The sequence below is a fragment of the Colobus angolensis genome, unplaced genomic scaffold (genome assembly GCF_000951035.1).
Source record: "Colobus angolensis palliatus isolate OR3802 unplaced genomic scaffold, Cang.pa_1.0 Scaffold132, whole genome shotgun sequence".
Classification (NCBI taxonomy): domain Eukaryota; kingdom Metazoa; phylum Chordata; class Mammalia; order Primates; family Cercopithecidae; genus Colobus; species Colobus angolensis.
Window position 1 is genome coordinate 1,777,791 of NW_012114400.1, and position 20,769 is coordinate 1,798,559.

At 36.3% G+C, this 20,769-nt stretch overlaps 1 protein-coding gene across 2 annotated transcripts in view; it reads left to right on the plus strand.

Annotated features, from left to right (window-relative positions):
* Nucleotides 1-20,769, plus strand: part of SWT1 (SWT1 RNA endoribonuclease homolog (S. cerevisiae)) — a 128,195-nt gene that overhangs the window by 88,251 nt on the left and 19,175 nt on the right. For both annotated transcript variants that reach the window (XM_011934176.1, XM_011934177.1), the window contains exon 17: nt 19,303-19,369. In XM_011934176.1, coding sequence (XP_011789566.1) covers nt 19,303-19,369 — 67 coding nt within the window. The remainder of the gene's footprint in view (nt 1-19,302; nt 19,370-20,769) is intronic.

A 20,769-nucleotide genomic window follows, 5' to 3' on the forward strand; every position in this document is an offset into this window, starting at 1 on the left:
GGGGTTTCACCATGTTAGCCAGACTGGTCTTGAATTCCTGACCTCAGGTGATCTGCCCGCCTTGGCCTCTCAAAGTGCTGGGATTACAGGTGTGAGCCACATGCCCAGTCTTACATTATAATCTATGGGACCACTGTCATATATGTGGTCCGTTGTTGACCAAAATGTCATTGTGCAGTGCATAACTGTACTTAGACCTTTTAGGGGATTACTACATACTGACTCTGAGTTAATGCTAATCTCTACAGGCCTAAAATGCCAGTGTAGTTGGAGAAATGGCCAGAGGGACAGATCTATCCTGATTAGTATCACATCCTTTAAATTTTTATTTTTTCTTTTCTTAGAGTCTTACTCTGTTCCTCAGGCTGCAGTCCAGTGGCATCATCACGGCTCACTGCGACCTCCACTTCATGACTCACGTGATTCTCCCACCTCAGCCTCCCAAGTAGCTAGAACCACAGGCCTACCCTACCATGCCCAGCTAACTTTTGTGTTTTTTGTAGAGACCGGGTCTTGCCATGTTGCCTAGGCTGGTCTCAAACTCCTGGGCTCAAGCTATCCACCCTCCTCAGTCTCTCAAAGTGTTAGGATTAGAGGCATGAGCCACTGCACCTGGTCGTATCCTTTAATTTGTATATCTTATGTTAATATTTTGGAGAGCTTTTTTTTTTTTTTTTTTTTAAATAGATAGGGTCTCACTTTGTCATCCAGGCTGTGGTGCAGTTGTGTGATCATAGCTCACTGCAGCCTGGAACTCATGGGTTCAGGTGAGTCTCCTGCCTCAGCCTCCTGAGTAGGAAGGACTACAGACGCACTCCACCATGCCTGGCTAATATTTTAAATTTTTGGTAGATGGGATCTCACTATGTCCTCCAGGCTGGTCTTGAATTCCTGGCCTCAAGTGATCTTCTGCCTCAGCTTCTTCAAGTGTTAGCATTACAGGTGTGAGCCACCATGCCTGACCAGGGGCTAATTTTTAAAAGATCATCTAAGATCATTTTTCTTTACATTCTGTTGTGACTGGTAAATGCTCAAACTAAAAATAGTAGCATCAGCTCTTTTCTTGTTGATTCCGTGTGATTGCCTTATCATTATTACCTTCAGTCCTTAGGTTTCTTGTTGGAATCCTTGAAACTGTTACCCATTTGATGAAGGTTAATTGGATAAGTAATATAGTCTGTAAATCATCTAACCAGACATACGTAAAATGCAGTGCCTTGAAGAACATCGAAAGCCAATAAATCAGCCCACACCTCTCCATTCCTCCCTAATGCAGAACTCCCACCTTATCTTCTGGATACTTCAATATGTGTGACCTGGGGCTGTCTGACATATGGACTAAACTAAAGGCATAAGTTCAGAGAGGATAGAAGAAAGGGGAAGATAGAATGTTAGGAAAGTAGAGCCAGAGCAGTTGGAAATACTGGAGGTTAAATAGTGGGATGTGTAACTGGACAAATGAACTGTTGATGCTTTAGGCTTTCTCTAGACTTATTTCTGCTCTTTCATTCTTTGCATTGAAAGTTGTTTAGGAAAAAAGTTGTTTAGCTATTTAATTTCTCAGTGAGATTCGTATTTATGTATCATAAAGATGAAGCTACCTCAATTATAAGGGAAATTTTGTTGTACTGAAACTTAATACATGGAAATTTTCAGTTTGGCTCAGTAGAGGTCTGTCTGGATTCTCAGGGTGACATAGGGGAAAGCATAAAGAAGGCTGAGTGCATTGTTCTCCAGACCTGCACTCTGCTTCAGTATGTATGGCTCTCCTTTGTCTGTTTTAGAAATAAATGAGATTTCTGGGTAAGCTTTCATTTAGGTTTCAACAAACTCTGCTACAAAATAAAAATAGAATATTTCAGTCATGGAACTAAATTTTATTTAATTTGCTTCTAGAAGTGGTTTTTTTTTTCCTCCCTAAAAAGCAGACTATTTGTTTATTTGCTATTACAGTATGAGTTGGTGACAGTGCTTTCTTTCGGGTCTCTTCTTCCTTTGCCTAAATTAATAGTTATTTCAGGCTTTTTTGCGTTTTGAAACTCTCTGCATTCATGGTGCTTTGTTAGGATTCCCTCTGCAATATAGGATCATAGTACATGATTACTATGGTTATTTTCAAAAAGTCAACAGTTCCTTCAGATTGCTTGGAAACAGTTGTGAACAATTAAGAGAAGTGGATATGACCCTGTAATATATTTCCCATATAGAAGCAGAGGGCATCTTTAGTTCAGTGTGTTTCCACCAATTAAACTTTAATTGTACTCTTTCCTTACATGTTTAATCTTAGGGACTAACATGCAAACAACAATGTTCTCACACAAAACAAAACTCAACTTACGTTCAATACAATTAACCAATAATTAATTTTTTCATAAATACATGGATTTTCAGAGAAGTTGCAGGGATAGGATTTTATGATCCAGGCCAACATATTTTTCATATCATACATTTTCAGCTTTATATTGAAAGTCATTCTAAATAGAAGTCCATGTTCAGAAATTTAATATGTTAATTATTCAACTTAGAAACTTCTGTGCTGGAATGATTCACCTGGGGAGGAACCATTGTTTACATACCCTATTTATTCCTTTTGGATTTCTGCACTCCACCTCTGGTCTGTGTCTTTCATTGGTTCTGGGGTGATGGTTCCTGCTGTCACTGTCATATCTGTCTACATCAATGGAGATACTGATCTCCCTCCTCTCTTCATACTGAGATATGGAAAATATCCTTCATTTAACTACATGCAGTAGAACTTTCACTAAAAGGATCCTTCACTAAAAAGCTAGTGAAGGTATGACTAAGCAAAAAAATATATATAAAGACAAAAGCGCTTCAGCAGTTTTTTTGTGCTAAACCAATCAAAAGATTAGCTGTAAAAGAAATTACATACCATATGGCTTATCTAGCTAATGACTGATTTCCCTTACCTCTACTCTCGTGTTCTGGTATCTATTGCTGTATAACAAATCACCCCAAAACTTATTGGCTTAAAACAGTAACAACCAATTATTTGTTTTTCGTAATGTTTGGGGAGTTGACTAGACTCATCTTGGAAATTCTCACTTGAGATTTCTTGTGTAGCTGCATTCAGATAGTGTCTGGAGATACCTCTGAGGCTGGCTGATGCTGCCTCTCAAGCGAAACGCCAATATGTGGCATCTTCGTGTAGCCTGAGCTTCGTCACAGGCTGCAGGCTGGTTTCCAAGAGTGTCCCACAATATGAGGTGGAAGCTATGTTGCCTGTTTTGGTGTTGCCTCAGAAATCATACAGTGTCATTTCCCCTACAGTCACAGACCTGCCTAGGTTGAGGGGCCTGCCTGTTGATAGGGATGCCAGTGTTACCCTGTAAGAACATGTGGGGTGAGAGATCTTGTGTGGCTCTCTTGGAAAATACAGTCTCCCCTGAGGTCACAGCAGTTTACATCCCTCCAACTTACAAGACCTGTGCATCCCCGAGTCTTATGCCTTTATAGGATTAGGTTAAAGTCCAGAATCTCATTATTTGAATCAGGTCCAGGTGTGGTTGAGGTGAGGCTCCTTAGGTGTGGCTCCTTCAGCAGAGCTCTTTGAATACCATTCCTCTAGATGGGAAGGACTGTGAACTAAAGAGACGCACTAATACCCCACCACCTACCCCGTTTTATAAATACTCTCAACATTCGTATTCCAAAAGGGGAGCACAGGAAATCACTAGCAATTCTAAAATCCAGCCATGCACATGTTGCATGTACTTTATAAGGGCTCAGCCTGACTGCCTGGCAATTATTCACCTCTGCTGTTGTCTCTGCTCTCTGGGCTCTTGGTTTTGGCTTCTGATTTACTTTTCCGTAAGAAAAGGAAGCTGCAGTTGAGGAGCCTCCTCAAGCTGCGTCCTTCCCGTAAAAGGTAGAGATTCCAAAGACCTTTTTCATTCTGTATGATTTCTGTCTCTTTTATTCCAAGTGGTAGTACTTTTACCAGAACAATCCTGTAAAGCTGTTTGTTTTCTGTGAATCTTTATTGATATTCACTGTGTTAGACAAAAGTCACAACCACAAATCTCTTTGAGATAAACCACCCTCTCATCTTGGGCTCCCTTTGAACCCGTATGGGCAGTGATTTTGTTTTATTTATTTTTAAAGACTGGTGTCTCACTCTGTCATCCAGGCTGGGTTGCAGTGATGCCATCATAGCTCACTGCATAACTCTTAGGCTGAAGTGATCTTCCCGCCTCAGCCTCCCTAGTAGCTGTCACCGTAAGAATGTGAGAGGCACACAATCTTAAGACACTTAAAAGGCCTTTTGTGTATCTGAATGATTCTAAGAGGCACTTTAGCTCTTTCTGAGTCTCAACAAAAGGTTTTACGGTAAAGCTATTGTCTTCATCTTTAGACCATGTTTTCCTGCAATTCCTGTTAATGGTAAATATTAAATAGTTCTTACACTGCTAAGTGAAGAAAATTTTGGAACATTTCCTACATGTATCACCAGATGTAGCCTACCACTCCTCTTCCTCTCTATACTCTGCTCTCCCTTTGTGAGGTCATCCCAACTCCTGTGTGCCCATTACTTGGTTCAGTTGTGAATTTTCAGCTTAGACTCCAAAAGTCTAAAACTAAACTCATAATTTATTTTATTTAATTTAAATTTAATTTAATTTAATTTTTTGAGATGGAGTCTCACCCTGTTGCCCATGCTGGAGTGCAGTGGTGCAATCTCGGCTTACTACAACCTCCACCTCCCGGGTTCAAGTGATTATTCTTTCTCAAAATCCCAAGTAGCTGGGACTACAGGCATGTACCACCACGCCCAGCTAACTTTTGTATTTTTAGTAGAAATGGGGTTTTGCCATGTTGGCCAGGCGGGTCTCAAACTCCTGACCTCAGGTTATCTGCCCTCCTGGGCCTCCCAAAGTGCTAGGATTACAGGCATGAGCCACCATACCCGGCCTGGAAATATTTTTCTTTGTTTGACATGGTTGATATACTTAAATGTAGGCTATCTCTAGTAAATCTAAATTCTTGAAACTAAAAAATCATCCTTTTATGGCTTTAGAAGTTAGTGATTTAATGATGCTCTTCCTAATGGTGGTGTGCATGGAAAAGTTTTTTATTTAAGAGCATTATGTGGTTGGAATTTGCAAGATGCAAATATCAGACTCCAAGAAAACCTAAAAAAAGTAAATAAATAAACCCACAACAACCTGAACTGGTGCCACCTAACTGCTTTCTGTTTTTTCCTTTTATTTTTTATAAAACTACATCAATTCTAAATGTGTCCATTAGATTAAGTTTGTTCAGGCTGGTCTGAGTGCAGTGGTGTTTACAACTAATTGATCACAGACAGTTACAGATTTCTTTGTTCTTTCTCCACTCCCACCGCTTCACTTTAGCCTAAAGAAAAAAACTGATTTTGTGTTGTCCATATTATTATATGCTTGCTGAGTGTTGTCTGTTTGATCAGTTTTATGATTTATTTGATCAGATTTATGTTAAAAATCTCCTACTGTAATTGTGGGATTTTCAGTTTCTTATTGTAATGCTGTCCATTTTTGCTTTGCATATTTTGAGGTTAAATCTTTTGGTGAATTGATCTTCTTTACTACTAGTGAGACTTTCTGCCTTAAAGTTTGTTTTGTCGTATATTAATACTGCTAGACCAGCTGTTTGTTGTTATTAGTATTTTTTCTTTCCTTTATCGTCAACCATTTGGAGTCATTATTTTCTTTAGCTAGATTTTATCTATCCAATCTGACAATTTGTTTTTTGTTTGATAAGTAAAACAATTTATATATTTTTATTGTGATTATTGGTATATTGTATTTGGACTAATTTCTACTATTTTAAAAATCTTTCCTCTTGGTTTTATTTTATTATTTTAATTTTTTTAAAGTCTAGTCAAGTGAAGCAGTGGGAGTGGAGAAAGAACAAAGAAATCTGTTGTAACTGGTTGTGGTCAATTAGTTGTAAACACCACTACACTTGAATCAGCCTGTCTTTCCTCTTTATCATACTTTTTCTTTGTTCTTTTTGCCTTTTATTAGATTGGTCAAGATATACTGTTGTTAGTTTTTCTAATTCTCCTTTTTATCCCTCTACTAGTTTGGAGGTTGTACCTTTTGTTTGTTTCATTATTATTGTTACTTTTAACTTAATAAATGTGTACTTGATTTATAAAGTCTAAAGTGTCAGTATTGTTCAGATCCTGAATATAGCAAGCATCTTAGAACACTTTGAGTTCTGATCTCCCTCCTCTCATCTTTCCTGTCTTTATTTTCTAGCATTATATAATGTTCCATGTTGTTTTAAATCACCACCCCAAATTATTTGTTACTATATAAAATAGTTTTTGTTGTGTTTAGCTTTGTCATGCTTATTTATCATGCTTTATTAGTTTTTTAAAAAATTTCCCTTGCTTCCTTCATTTTACTTGTCTTCTGGGATTCAGCTTCCTATTCAATGAAGCAAAATTTTAGTAGTTCTTTCAGTGAAGATCTGTTAATGGTAAATATTCTTATTCTGACTGACGTGTTTTTATTTTGCTTTCATTCTTGATTGATAATTTTGCTGGGTATGGATTCTAGATTGACTATTATTTTCCCTGAGTAGTTTGAAAATGTAATTTTATTATCTTCTGTCATCTTGGAAATGGGAAGTCTGCTGTCAGCATATTGCTTTTTTTGGTAGCTAATGCCATCTTTTCTCCTGAATGCTTTCAAGATGTTTCTCTATATCTTTTATGTTTACAATCCTATCACACTATATCTGGGTATGGATTTTGTTTTGTTTATCTCTCTTGAGATGTGGTATGCTTTTTTCAGTCTGAAGACACATCTTCAGTTCTGGAAATTCTCACTCTTCATCTCTCCAAATATTGCCTCTCTTCCATACTCCTTAATTCTCTTATATGGAATTCCTATTCCTGGCTGTCCGCATTCTATCAGCCATATTTCTTGACTGTTTTTTTTTCATCTCTTTTATTCTTTGATGTTTCTTTCTGAATAATTTCCTGAGGCTTATTTTCTGATTCACTAAATCTCTACCCAATTAAAAAGTTTTTGATCACTTAAAATGTACATAATACCTTTATGTTATTTTAAAATAAAAGGTGAAAAATAAAAGGTGAAAGTTTTTCTTTTCACCCTTTTTACTTCAGCTCCCTGTTCTCCTCCTCAAAGTCAGCCAATATTAATCAATTTCATGTGCTGCCTTTCTCTTGTTTATGTTACCTGTTTTAAAGACAGACTACCCTGGAAGCTCTTTAATGGAAGGAAATATTTTGCTTTTTGATATATTCCCATCTCACACAGTAGTTAACATACAATCAGCAATCAATACATGCAGGAATAAATAGAGAGGAAGAAACTACGTGGTCATTTGAATCTTCATACCATAATTGCAGAGTCATAGGTACAGAGTTTAGTCCCCAGATTTGCAAGTTTAGGAATTGTATTTTACCAGTTTACTGAGAACTTAGATTCACAATAGTCAGGTTTGAACAGAATGAGGCTGATACATCAGAATGCCCACTTACTTTTATGTTGAGATCAGTAACTGCCAACTGAAACAAAATATTTATAAATTGAGTGACTTCTAGAGGGAAGTTTACACTGCAAACTAGATTACTATCAAAGTTTTCTTGCTGACTCCTGGGGACATTGACCTCAAGCTAAAGTACTCTCTTTTCTACTATAAAGCTTTATTTGCCAAATAGGGCAGCCTTTTTCCTATATAGGGAAATTGTTGTTCTTGAATCCCTTTTTCTATGTAGACCACTTACTTCTTGTCAATTATGTCAGCTTAGTAAAGTTATCTAAAACATAATTGGACAGATTTCAAGATTCTTTATAGTACTTACATTACATTCATATTTCCCTAAAGAGATACCCTGATGACCTTGATTAGAAGTGGATAGTCACTAAGGTTCTATCAGCAGTACGTCTGCAAGCCATCTCTTAGAGTGGGTATTAATCTAATCTGTTATACAGCAAGAGGCATGGGTGAGTACTTAGAAATGCCGTGGAACTTACAAAGCGTACTTGTTGTTTTTAAGCTTAGGATGGGAAAGGAAAACAATGGTTATTTATTTTAGAGGATGAGTGCACATGATGGCTTAGGTAGTACCAAAGAGATGCTAAAGATATGGGAAATCATCCTTTAGCCCAAGGGGCAAATGTGTGATGCCAGAAATTTGAGGTAAAAACTAGGAAGGAGTCTAGAAGACACTGGAAAGGATTGGAGAACAAAGGATAAGGGTAGGTACAGGATGAGAGAACCCAAGACATTTATCTTTAAATGGTGCTAGAGTACTCATGCTTTTATTTTACTGGTCAATGGCTGTGCAGTGTAGGTAAATTAATCTAGTTTAATACTATAGAACTATTAATGAGGATTGAAGAGGAGGAGTAGAAGGAAAAGTTCATGAGATTAGCTTCACAAATGTCAAGGAATGAATAAGTTCCAAAAGAAAATGAATCTTTAACAGCATCATGCTACTACTGAGAGGCCAAATAAGATATGGTTTAAAAGTGTCCATTAGATTGAAAAACACAGAAGTCATTGGTGAATTTGGTGGTGGCAGTGTCATGAGAATGTTGGGGCAAATGTTAGATAGTAGGCCAAGGAGTGACTTGGAGGTGAGGAAGTAGAAATAGCAAAAGAACGTAATTATAGCTAGAGGAGATCACAAGGTCAAGTGAAAGGGTTGTGTTTATGATACTAGACTTCTTTGGAAAAACAAAGGGTCAAGTCAGTAGTATAAATGTTTCTTAGATTATACATGAAAAGATAAAATCATAATAATATAAATACTAGTGCAAAAGTGATTCTGTAATAATGACACATGAAATTTTTCTTGACTCTTTCCCCACAGTAATTCTACAAAGTCTTTGGTTCCTTAAAAACCTCCTTATTTTCTTTTATCAAGAAATTATTTTCCTTATTTTCCCTCCTTAAAAAAAATTTAATATTTAAAATTTTTAATTGTGGTAAAATGCATTTAACTTACAGTTTATCTTCTTAACTACTTTTGAGTGTACAGTTTAGTGGCATTGAGAACATTCCTGCTCTTGTGCTACCATCACCACTGTCTATCCACAGAATTCTTTTCATCTTGTAAAACTGAAACTCTGTACCCATTACATTAACTCCCCAGTTTTCCATCTGCTTCAACCCTTGGCAACCACCTGAATTTGACTACTCTAGGTACCTAATATAAGTAAAATCATACACTATTTGTTCTTTTGTGACTGGCTTATTTCACTTAGTGTAGTGTTTTGAATATTCATCCATGTTGTGGTATATGTGAGAATTTCCTTCCTTTTTAAAGCTTACTATATTCCATTATATGTGTATATCACATTTTTTCCCCATTCATGCATCAGTGGACCCTTAGTTTGCTTCCACCCCTTGACTATTGTGAATAATACTGCTATGAACATGGATAAACAAATACCTATTTGAGTCCTTGCTTTTAATTTTTTATGTGTATAGCCAGAAGTACACTGGACCATGTGGTAATCCTATTTTTAATATTGTGAGAAACTGCCATATTATTTTCCATCACAGCTGGCTGTACATTTTAATTTCCAACAACAGTACTCCACATCCTAACCAACACCTGTGATTTTATGCTTTTTTTTTTTTAAACTAGTAGTCCTCATTATGGGTATGGGGTACTATGTTGTGATTTGGTTTGTCCTGTTTTTATGAAAAGTCTAATATATAAAACTGTACACTTTCAAAGTTGATCAATTAAATGTGTATAATAAAAGGATTTTTCTTATGCTTCAAAATTTTTTTCCTCGAGGTTCTTCTAAATAGAACATTTCTTTAATGTTGTTGATGTATTGTCAACAGTCTCTGCATCTAGTGAGGTATGCTTGTAATGAGGCAGTAATAAACTTGTGTCTGAGCCCTGACTGGGTATATTGAGATCTTAATGGCAGTATGAATAAATGGTGGAAGGATACGATTTTTTGTTTCTTTTACTCTCAGCTCTTATCTTCAGTTGCTCCTTCCTTATTAACTAGAGTGATCCTATTTGTCGTATTACAGTGGAAAAATAGTAGATACCTGATAGTGAGGTAGGATTAATCAATTAGAGAAGAACATTCATAGAGTATTAGGAGAATTGTGAGTATTGTGTAGATTTAGCTGGCAGTATCTGGTTTCATAGAGGGAACAGGACTCATTGAGGACCTGTTTGAATCTCACTGGAGCCTCACTAAGTAGAAAAGAAATGAACCCATTTGTTATACTTGTTTCTGGCTCCCTTTAGTACATGGTTAATCCTGATCATAGAACTGGCCTCCAGCAGTACCAGCATCCTGAGTACTAAGATTATCATCCAAGGAAGCATAATGCTAGAAAGCAAAGCAAAGAAAGTATTTAACAACTGACTACTCAGTGAATTCCACATCATTCTCATATTCTGGGACATGCTCCATCTTGCTTCTAATCATGAGGTACATGGCTCCCCAAAGCTGGGCCACCAGTATCTGTGGATAGCAGCTGTATATTAGTTAGCTAAAGCCACCATAACAAAATACCACAGACTGAATGGCTTAAACAACAGATGTTTATTTTCTTATAGTTCTAGAAACCGAAGTCCAGGATTAAGGTGCTAGCAGGGTTGGTTTCCTCTGAGGCCTCTCTCCTTGGCTTGTGCTTGGCTGACTATTCACATGATTGTTCTGTGCACATGTATCCTTGGTGTCATTTTATCCAAATTTCCTCTTTCTTTTTTTTTGAGACAGGGTCTCACTCTCTGTGCCCAGGCTGGAGTGCAGTGGCCTGATCTCAGCTCACTGCAGCCTCAACCTCCCCAAGCTCAGGTGATTCTCCTATCTCAGCCTCCTGAGTAGCTGGGACTACAGGTGTGTGCCACCACACCTGGCTAATTTTTGTATGTTTTTTATAGAGATGGGGTTTCACCATGTTGCCCAGGCTGGTCTGGAACTCCTGGGCTCAAGCAATTCACCTGCCTCAGCCTTCCAGAGCGCTGGCATTACAGGCATGAGCCACAGTGCCGGGCCCAAATTTTCCCTTCTTATTAGGACACCTTCAGATTGTATTAGGGCTCATGCCAATGGCTTCATTTACTCTAAATTACCTTTCTAAAGCCCTTATCTCCTAATAGATCCACATTCTGGGGTATTGGAGCTTAGGGCTTCAGCATACACATTTTTGGGGAACACAGTTCAGCCCATAACAGCAGCCAATACCCAGTAACGACAACAACAAAAAAGTGCTGGATTTGAAGAAACTCAGAGTGTTGTGATGAACTCTTGGGATGCATTGTGGCTGGTGTTTTTCAGAATTTCCTTAATAATGATGTTAGGACCCCATGATCCCCTGGCCTAACTCTACCAGCTCATCTCAGATCACTTTGCCAAAAATGTCTCTTTAGTCATGAATGAGAATCCATCCTTCGCTTGCCCAGTATATCACAGAAGAGGCTTGAAAACACCTTATCTACATGGACTCATTAGCTAAGATAAGAATATGCTGTTTTGTAGACAGTTTTAAGATTTTTTGAAGATGGTTTCAACTGAACACTAAACCTAATTAATGAGATCGATTTTTGATAACACAAGCTGTCTTTTCATCAGTCAGAGATTTCCAAATATTTCCAGTCCACTTCTCATGACTTTTCTAACAATAAATTGTGGCATTGATTTCAGTTCCCATAGATTGACCCAAAGTCACATAAAGATGAAACTGGGACTAGAATTTTACATCTTTTACCCTGGCAGAAGATTGTATTAGAGCCCATACCAACGGCTTCCTTTACTCTAAATTACCGCTGTAAAACCCTTTATCTCCAAATATATCCACATCCTGGGGTACTGGAGGTTAGGGCTTCAACATACCGATATTGGAGGAACACACTTCAGCCCATAACAACAGCCACCATCACAACTCAGCAAAGTTCAGTAATATGGCTGCAGCTAATTATCAGAGTATCACCTTTTACCTCTGGGTGTGCTCCTGGATTCTGGTAATGTGAAACAGTCTCTCCTCGCCTGGTTGGTAGCCAGTGGGTAGGGCATAGTTCCTATGTTCCCTCCTGTCCATAAAATATTTCACAGACTGGGTTCTCTACTGATAACACTGATAACAATCATAGTTTTGTTCACACTTGGCTCCTTTTTTTTTTTTTTTAAACCTTTTTTACAATAATCGATAGGGATTGAAAATGTGGTTAAGTATATAGTGACGTCTTTTGCCTTTCACTTTTCTGGATTTCTCCCATTGACGTTTATTGTCAATATCAGGACTAAGGAGAGAAGCCCATTACTCTTCATAGGAACGATATAAAAATTCACTGCTGGAGATGCCTTACGAGAAGAGAGCAAGTCCCCAAACAGCTTGAATTGAATGTTCATTTGGTTCTTAGTTGACAAGCTATGTGATAATTTGTGGTGTTTTCAAAGATAAGAGATAGAATAATAATAGTAGTAGCTAATATTTTATTGGCCAAGTATTGTTCCAAGTGTGTTACTTATGTTAACTCATTTAATCATCTTAATAGCCCTGTGACATAAGTACTATTGTTGTCCCTGTTTTACAAATGAGAAATGAAGCATAGTGAGGTAAAATAAGTTATCTGATATCACTTAGCTGGAAAGCAGTAAACCTCTGATTTTAACTCTGGCTGGCTGGCTCCGAGAGACTGATCACAACCATTATATTATTACGTTTCAATGCTAATGCAGAGAATGCAGGAGAGGAATAGGCTGGTGACCCAGGATAAAAGACAGGATTAGTTGAAGTTTTTGTGGTGTATATTGTGTTTTAACTCTTCTGCAAAATTAACAGAAAGCTGTAGTATTTATTAGTATATTCTAATTGTATGTATGTTTATGTCTAACAAACATTAAGACATAATCTGTTCTTTTAACTATCAAATGATATTTTCCTACTCTAGAATTGCTTTTTAAGTTAATTCGAAATATAGTCATTAAAATTACTTATAAACTCTTCCTATTCCCACCACCAACTTAAAAAATAAAAGATTTCTAGTATTCTGAATAGATCAAATTTTAATTCTGAGCTTTGTCCATACTTTTGTCAAAAGTTTTTATGTTTAATACTTATATGTAATTAGTATAGTCAACCTATATGTAATTATTATAATAAGCTTACAAATTTTTATCTCTGAAGGAAAAATAGAAACATAAAATTTTAACAATTAATTTTGCTTAAATTGTTTAATTGTTCTTTGACCATTTTAACTATATATGGCTTTTTTTTTTTTTCAAAATCTAGGACTGATGGCTAGCTCTCATTTGCATAGCTGATTTTCCAGATTAACTATGGAAAATGTATAATTTTAGTTTTACTTGAAATAAATAATCCCCCCTGAAAGTTCTCTGAGATCCAAGACTTTTTTCCTTAGTGTTTCCTCATTGTGGATTTGATAAATTTTCACTGAGTTTATCAGCAACATAAATTCATCATCAGCAGAATCCAATTTGATAATATTGTTCAGGCATGTCACTGTTTTAAAATGAGAAGAACAGAACTTTGAGCCTCAAAGTAGTCTGAAGTTGAATTCTGGTTCCATCCATTCACCGGCTTTGTTACCTAGGTAATAATTAGCCTTTTCTGTGTTTGTTTCCTAACATGGAGTTGAAAGAGTTGCTTTATTAAATTATAGAGATTAAAGGAGATAGCATTTATTCAGTCCTTTGCACTTAGTGGACTTAGTGGATGCTCAATAAATGATTTTGTTATCCTCAATAACAATGTAAGTGCTTCAATGTAAGTGCTTCATAATATTTAAACTTTGACTCATTTATTAGCTATAGAGAATATAAAAGTGAGTTTTTAAAATAGTAAACATTTCCACTTCTTGCAATTCCTTTTAAAACTTCAATTTTTGCCGGGCGCGGTGGCTCAAGCCTGTAATCCCAGCACTTTGGGAGGCCGAGATGGGTGGATCACGAGGTCAGGAGATCGAGACCATCCTGGCTAACACGGTGAAACCCCGTCTCTACTAAAAATACAAAAACTAGCCGGGTGAGGTGGCGGGCGCCTGTAGTCCCAGCTACTCCGGAGGCTGAGGCAGGAGAATGGCGTTAACCCGGGAGGCGGAGCTTGCAGTGAGCTGAGATCCGGCCACTGCACTCCAGTCAGGGTGACAGAGTGAGACTCCGCTTCAAAAAAAAAAAAAAAAAACTTCAATTTTTAGACCGGGCGCGGTCGCTCAAGCCTGTAATCCCAGCACTTTGGGAGGCCGAGACGGGCGGATCATGAGGTCAGGAGATCGAGACCATCCTGGCTAACACGGTGAAACCCCGTCTCTACTAAAAAATACAAAAAACTAGCCGGGCGATTTGGCGGGCGCCTGTAGTCCCAGCTACTTGGGAGGCTGAGGCAGGAGAATGGCGTAAACCCAGGAGGCGGAGCTTGCAGTGAGCTGAGATCCAGCCACTGCACTCCAGCCTGGGCACGAGACTCCGTCTCAAAAAAAAAAAAAAAAAAAAACTTCAATTTTTTTCACACTCTCTAAAACTATTTTAAATATTATATTAATGTAAATCATCGTCTTGCCAGAAGGGACCACAATTTATTCAATTCTGTGGATTGTAAGTCGTTATTTATAAATATCTAAGAATATATTTCACTTTTTTGAATTTCTAGAATTAAATATTAAACTGGAATATTTTAGATTTCTTTCCTTGTTCCTGAGTCTGAAACTTTATTTTTTCTAAATAGGAGATGTTTTATTTGAATTTTTAAAATTCAGATGGAAAATTTAGTCCATTTTAATGCATCATTTAAGAATTTTAGTCAGATTATTCTCTTTTGTCTGTAAAAACTTGAGTGGCGGTTTATCACAACCAGTTACAGATTTCTTCTCCACTCCCACTGCTTCCCTTGACTGGCATTTGGGGGAAAATTTTTTTTTAAACCTTGAGTGGCATGGTCTTTTTTTTTTCTTAAAGAGGTATATTGATTTTTAGCTGATATTGAGTTATATAGAAATGAAATTCATTTAATTCAGATTCACATTAATGCTAATTGTTCATGGATAAATAGAATATTCAGAGTGCCTATGTGACTGAGTCAGGACCTCTAGTGAGTGTCAGTTCTGTTAACCAACTTGCTTTGTGGCTCTGATAAAGATAAAACAACTACATTAGTGTTTGAACATACATGAAATAATTTGCCAGAAGCATTTGATAAAAGACAGCCTTTTTTTTTTTTTTTTTTGCTTACATATAAAAGCAATACTTTAACTATTTTAAATGGACTTTATTTCATTTATTTTGTAAAATAATTTAAAGGCAAGAAAATGGTGTTGGTTGTCCTTTTATTGTTGGGAAAAGTGTGAGTCCCAGAATCAAACCCAAGGAGATTTGAATATTTACCACCACTCACTGTGTAATCTTGGGCAAGTATCTTAAAGTGTTGGACCTTGGTTTCTACATCTGAAAAGTGGTTATTATTTAACAGCTAATATTTATTGAGTATGTACTGTGTGTGCTGTGTTGTGCTAAACACTGTAGATGCATTACTTAATTCGTACAGTAGCTTTATGAGGTTAACACTACTTTATCCCCATTTCACAGGTAAGGAGCCAAGATACAGAAAAGCAGGCAACTTTATCAAGGTCGCAAAACCAAATTTAGGGTGTTAAAGCTGGGCTACATAATTAAATTCAAGGAGATGGTGTATGTAAAGCAGGGTCAGACTTATGTGTTCAGTAACTCATTATGTTTTGTTATTGATGCTATTGTAAAGGAAACCAGAGCATATCCAGCTGTGAGCTGCGGATTACATCCTGCTTTCAACATCTGTTTCCAAAAACTCATTCCAGAATTTAAGAGTGAAATTTTAAGATTATAAACCACTTGAGGATAATGGACCATGTCTTATTTTTAAAATATTTCATAGCTTCATATGCATTTGAGCAAATATGCGTTTAATATATACTTAATGTGATTGTTCTGAATTTCTTTTTAAATGACAAATGTGAATATATTTATAAATTTAAAAAATGGCCATTGTCTAAGAAATATTTTCCCCAAGGGCTAATTTCTTGATTCCACCATTCTTTTAAAGAGTTGCCATTGAAGGGTGATTTTAGGACTTTCATTCAAAAAGCCTTTTGTCTTCATACTGGTATAAGAAAAAAAGAATGAGAAAACTTTAGAGAAGGCTGACCTCTCAAGAATTTTTGTGTGGGGAATTACTAAGGCATTCTCTCTATTTTATTTTCTATGTATTTTCAACAAGCTGTATTTCTAGTGAGTAAAAGTTTGCAATTTTTTGTGCCAGGCCACATTCCATTCTCTCATATTCAGAGTTCATAGGATGTAATGAAGTCTAAATTCAACCCCAAGTTGACTGCATTTTAATAAAGTTGTTTAGTCCATTCTGGGCTCAGTTTACCTCCAACCATCTTTCAAAATAACGAATTTTATCACATATACTATAATATATATCCTTGTTTTAAAAAGTAACATATATAGTTTTTATCTGATTATAAAAGTAATATATCTGAATGACAATGAGATCCCAATAAGCCTTTTTTCATTAGAATACAATTCTGTGATATTTTGTGAAATAACTATTTACATTTAGAACAAATTACTTCTTTCTTAGAAACTTAAAATTCCTGTGTTTCTTAATCTATTTACAAGTAGCCATTGAAGAGTTGGAAGAGATGACCAAATGGACAAGAATGAGATATTTTTCTTCCTTTATTTCCCTGTGCCTGGTCAGGATTTGTTTCTTTCATGTGCTCTTTAGAACTGTGAGGCTTTGGGCTACTCTGGATCGTTCAGCGTTGTATCCAGGGGCCCAGGTCTCAAAGAGTTGTTGAATAAGAAAATAAAGAGTCCCTTGTTCTGATCTGGGCATCTTGAGTACATATTTTACATTTTTATTTACTCATCAAATACACTGTGAGGGTTGGACGTTATTCACTAGAGTTTGTCTCATCCTCTGGAGTCTAATATAGTATGTTAAACTTACTAGCCTCTTAATATAGAACATCTTGTTTTATCTAATTTTCTCACCCTCTTTTATGGACAGTTCAGATTATTTCTAAAGCCATACAAAAGAATAGGTATAAATTATTCCACATGACTGATAGTTTGTTTTCACTTGGTTATCAAGTTAGAACACACTAGTTTGTTTCCCATTGCCTTTCTAAAGGATTGGTTTAACTTATCTAGAGAACTTTGTCTTCATGTTTTAAGCAAATTATGTATGGATCCTTCTCCATATGTATTACCCAAGCAAATTATGTATGGACCCTTCTCCTTATGTGGTATTCCTCAGGGCTTTTTTGGGAGGTTGAAAGGTTTTTTAAACCTATTTTAAAATTACTTGTTGGAAAAAAAACTTTTTCTATGAAATAGTATTCTTATGGAGGTTGTTGTATATACTTAAAGATGTTCTGTATATATGCCCCCTCCAAGGGACCTTTAAAAATCTGACTATGTCCCGAAAAACAATTTATAAAAGCTCTCCCACAAGTATAATAAAGGCCAAATAGTCTAAGGATATAATTAAGATTATTGAGAACAGTTAATTATCAAGTCTGACAGGATCAAGTATTGGCAAGGACATAAAGACCCAGAGACAGTGTTAAAAGCCATTAGGAATTTAAAAATTAACCAAGGTGGCTTGATTTCTCATTGGTTATATCAATGTTTATGTATTTTATGGCTTGAAACTACAGATGGTTTCCAATTTTTAATGGTTTGTTTTAGGATTTTTCAATTCTATGATGGTGCAAAGCATTTAGTACAATCCTTGACTTACCATGGGGTTAGGGTTATCTTCTGATAAACTCGTCATAAACTGAAAATATTACAAGTCAAAATGCACGCCTACTTAGGATGTTTTCAATTGACGATGGGTTTATCTGGGTATAGCCCCATTATAAGTCAAGGAGCATCTGTATTAGATGATGATGATAGTTGTTACAGTCACTGTTATAATTGACATATACTATATAGTACTTGCTGTATTCCATATGCTGTTGTAGTGACTTTTCTTCTAGTAACTCATTTAATTCTTGCACTAGCCCTATGAAGTAGGGATAGTTATCCTAATTTAACAGATAAGAAGATAAATCACATAGAAGTTGACTAACTCCCCAGAGGTCACACAGCTAGACAAAGCTCACACAGCTGAGGCAGGCAGTACTCACAGGCACTACACTGTACCAAAATGACAAGCTGGTTTACTTCCCTTTTTTTTTTCTGAAAAGAAAAACAGTATTCATGCTGAAAGGATGGAAAAAATATTTAGTATAAGAAAATGAGAATTAATACTTTACTACTAGAAGGAAAAATATGTTCTTCCCTTCTTTATTTTTATGGCCTGGTGCTGTGGCTCACACCTATAATCCCAGAACTTTGGGAGCCTGAAGTGGGAGGATCCCTTGAGCCCAGACATTCGAGACCAGCCTGGGCAACATAGGGAGACCTCATCTCTACAAAAATGATTTTTTAAAAATATTAGCCCAACTTGGTGGCGCTTGCCTGTAGTCCCAGCTACTTGGGAGTCTGAGGTGGAAGGATCGCTTGAGCCCAGGGGGTTGAAGCTGCATTGAGCCATGATTACACCACTGCCCTCCAGCCTGGGCGACAGAGTGAGACCTGGTCTCAGCAAAATAAATTTAAAAAGTTGTTTTATTTCTCTTTCTGTCATTTGTTATTTTTTTGTAAATAAGTGTTATTTTCAACAATTTATATAATCTATTGATTTTTCGTGGAGCTGTAGGCTGATAGTTCAAGCAATGTTATTTGAATTTAATCAAAATCTTTTATTAGGATATCTTTTAAGTGGCTGATTTCATCAGTTGTCTGTCTGGACTGGTTGAACATTTCTGTGGGAAATACTCAAGCTTTGTCTGGAGCTTAACAGATATGAAGTATAAATGCACTTCACATTTCTATCTATGCATAGACTGTATAAATGCACTTCACATTTCTATCTATGCATAGACTGTATAAATGTACTTCACATTTCTATTGTTTGAGAAATCTGTATTATTGTAACTTAAAATGTGAACTATAACTTCACGTGTAAGAATGCTTATAGTTGTTGATTAATTGATGTTATAAGTATGAATTTAAATAAGCAAAAACATTTTAATAAGTTGACCTGTGTTGAATTAAGTTTCTGGTTTTATGATTTTTAATTGATTTTTAAAAATATTATAAACCTTTAAGCTTATCAAACGGTAAGTTATCTCTCATGACCGGGTATGTTTTGGGAGAAAGTTCAAGGTCTTGGTTTTTTCTGAAATCATTTATTCCCCCCCTCCTTTGTTTTTATTTTATTTTTTAGGATTTTGGCCCCAAACAGTAATTATCAAGATGTTGAGACCCTCTATAACTTCCTAATCAAGTATGAGGTATGGGAAATATTTTTAAATATTTATCACATTTCTACTTTAAACAAGTTTTAAGGTAAATAAACATAGTAGGAGTTCTAAAACATAGTGGTATGCCATTTAACTGATATTTGCTTTAAATTATTGAATGCCATAAAAGTTTGTCAGTGACATATTCTTTTTTTCTCCCTTTTAAAAACCTATATTTAAGGTATATAGCATGATGTTTTGATATGTTATACATAGTGAAATGGTTTCTGTAGGTAAGTAAATAAACATCAGTTATCTCACAGTTACCCCTTTTTGTGTGTGTGACAAGAGCACCTAAAACGTACTCTTTAGCAAAACTTTTGAATATAATACAATCTTACTAACTATAGACCTGGTGTCGTATGATCTGTAGGCTTGTTCATCCTACATGACCTACAACTGTCCATTTCCTCCCCTCCTCCCTGCCAGTGACATATTCCATTTTTTCTTTCATTCCCTAAGTAAAAATAGGAGAGTCCTAAAATAACACGCTTTCTCCAATGCGAAATTGTTTCTCATCGGGGTGCTACGGGCATTTTGGACAGTTCGTTGTGTGGATGTTTAAAATGCAGGATGTTTAACATCCCTGTACATCAGGTACTAAATGCCTGTAGCTATCCCAGTTGTGACAACCAAAAGTATTCCATCTCCCCATCCAACTTACATACCCAGAATACCTCAGAAAGGAAGAACTCCTGGTTGAGAAATACTTATTACTGGAAAGGAAAGCTATAATTTAGTTTCCTTTATAGTGGCAACATAAACCCTGGAGGTGGAACTGAATGAGGCTTCAGTGTATTTTGTAAATTAACCTGCATGCTCTCCTCATCATTACTGAACCAAAGCGGGTATTCTGTTGATTGTCAATTTCTAGTTGCTTAATGCTCTTTGTTCATGTTTCCTGTAACATTATTACTTTCAATTTTGTGTGTGTATGTGTTTAATTTTTAAAACATTCTAAATGAAGGAATGTGGCATATATTCAGGTCTCACATTTCTTATGAAGTCAGACTCCTTTAAGTATATTTCTTCAGTTTTATTCCTAGTTAGCTCTTTGTAACTTTTTGTGTGCCACATCTTCCATTAATAAGCCAGTGATTAGGAACACAGACTCTGAGGTCAAACTACCTGTGCTTAAATGTTGGTTCTGCTACTTATTAACTAGGAAGAGTTATTTAATTCTCCTGTCTCAATTTCTTCATCTGTAAAATGAGAGTAACAATAGTAGGTAAATTATTTGTATTCTGCAAAGATTCAGTAATGTAAAATATGTAAAGTGCTCCAAACAGTACCAGGCACAGAGTGAGTGTTTGATAAGTGTTAACTAGTCTTGACCAGGCTCAGTGGTTCACGCCTGTAATCCTAGCACTTTGGGAGGCTGAGGTCAGTGG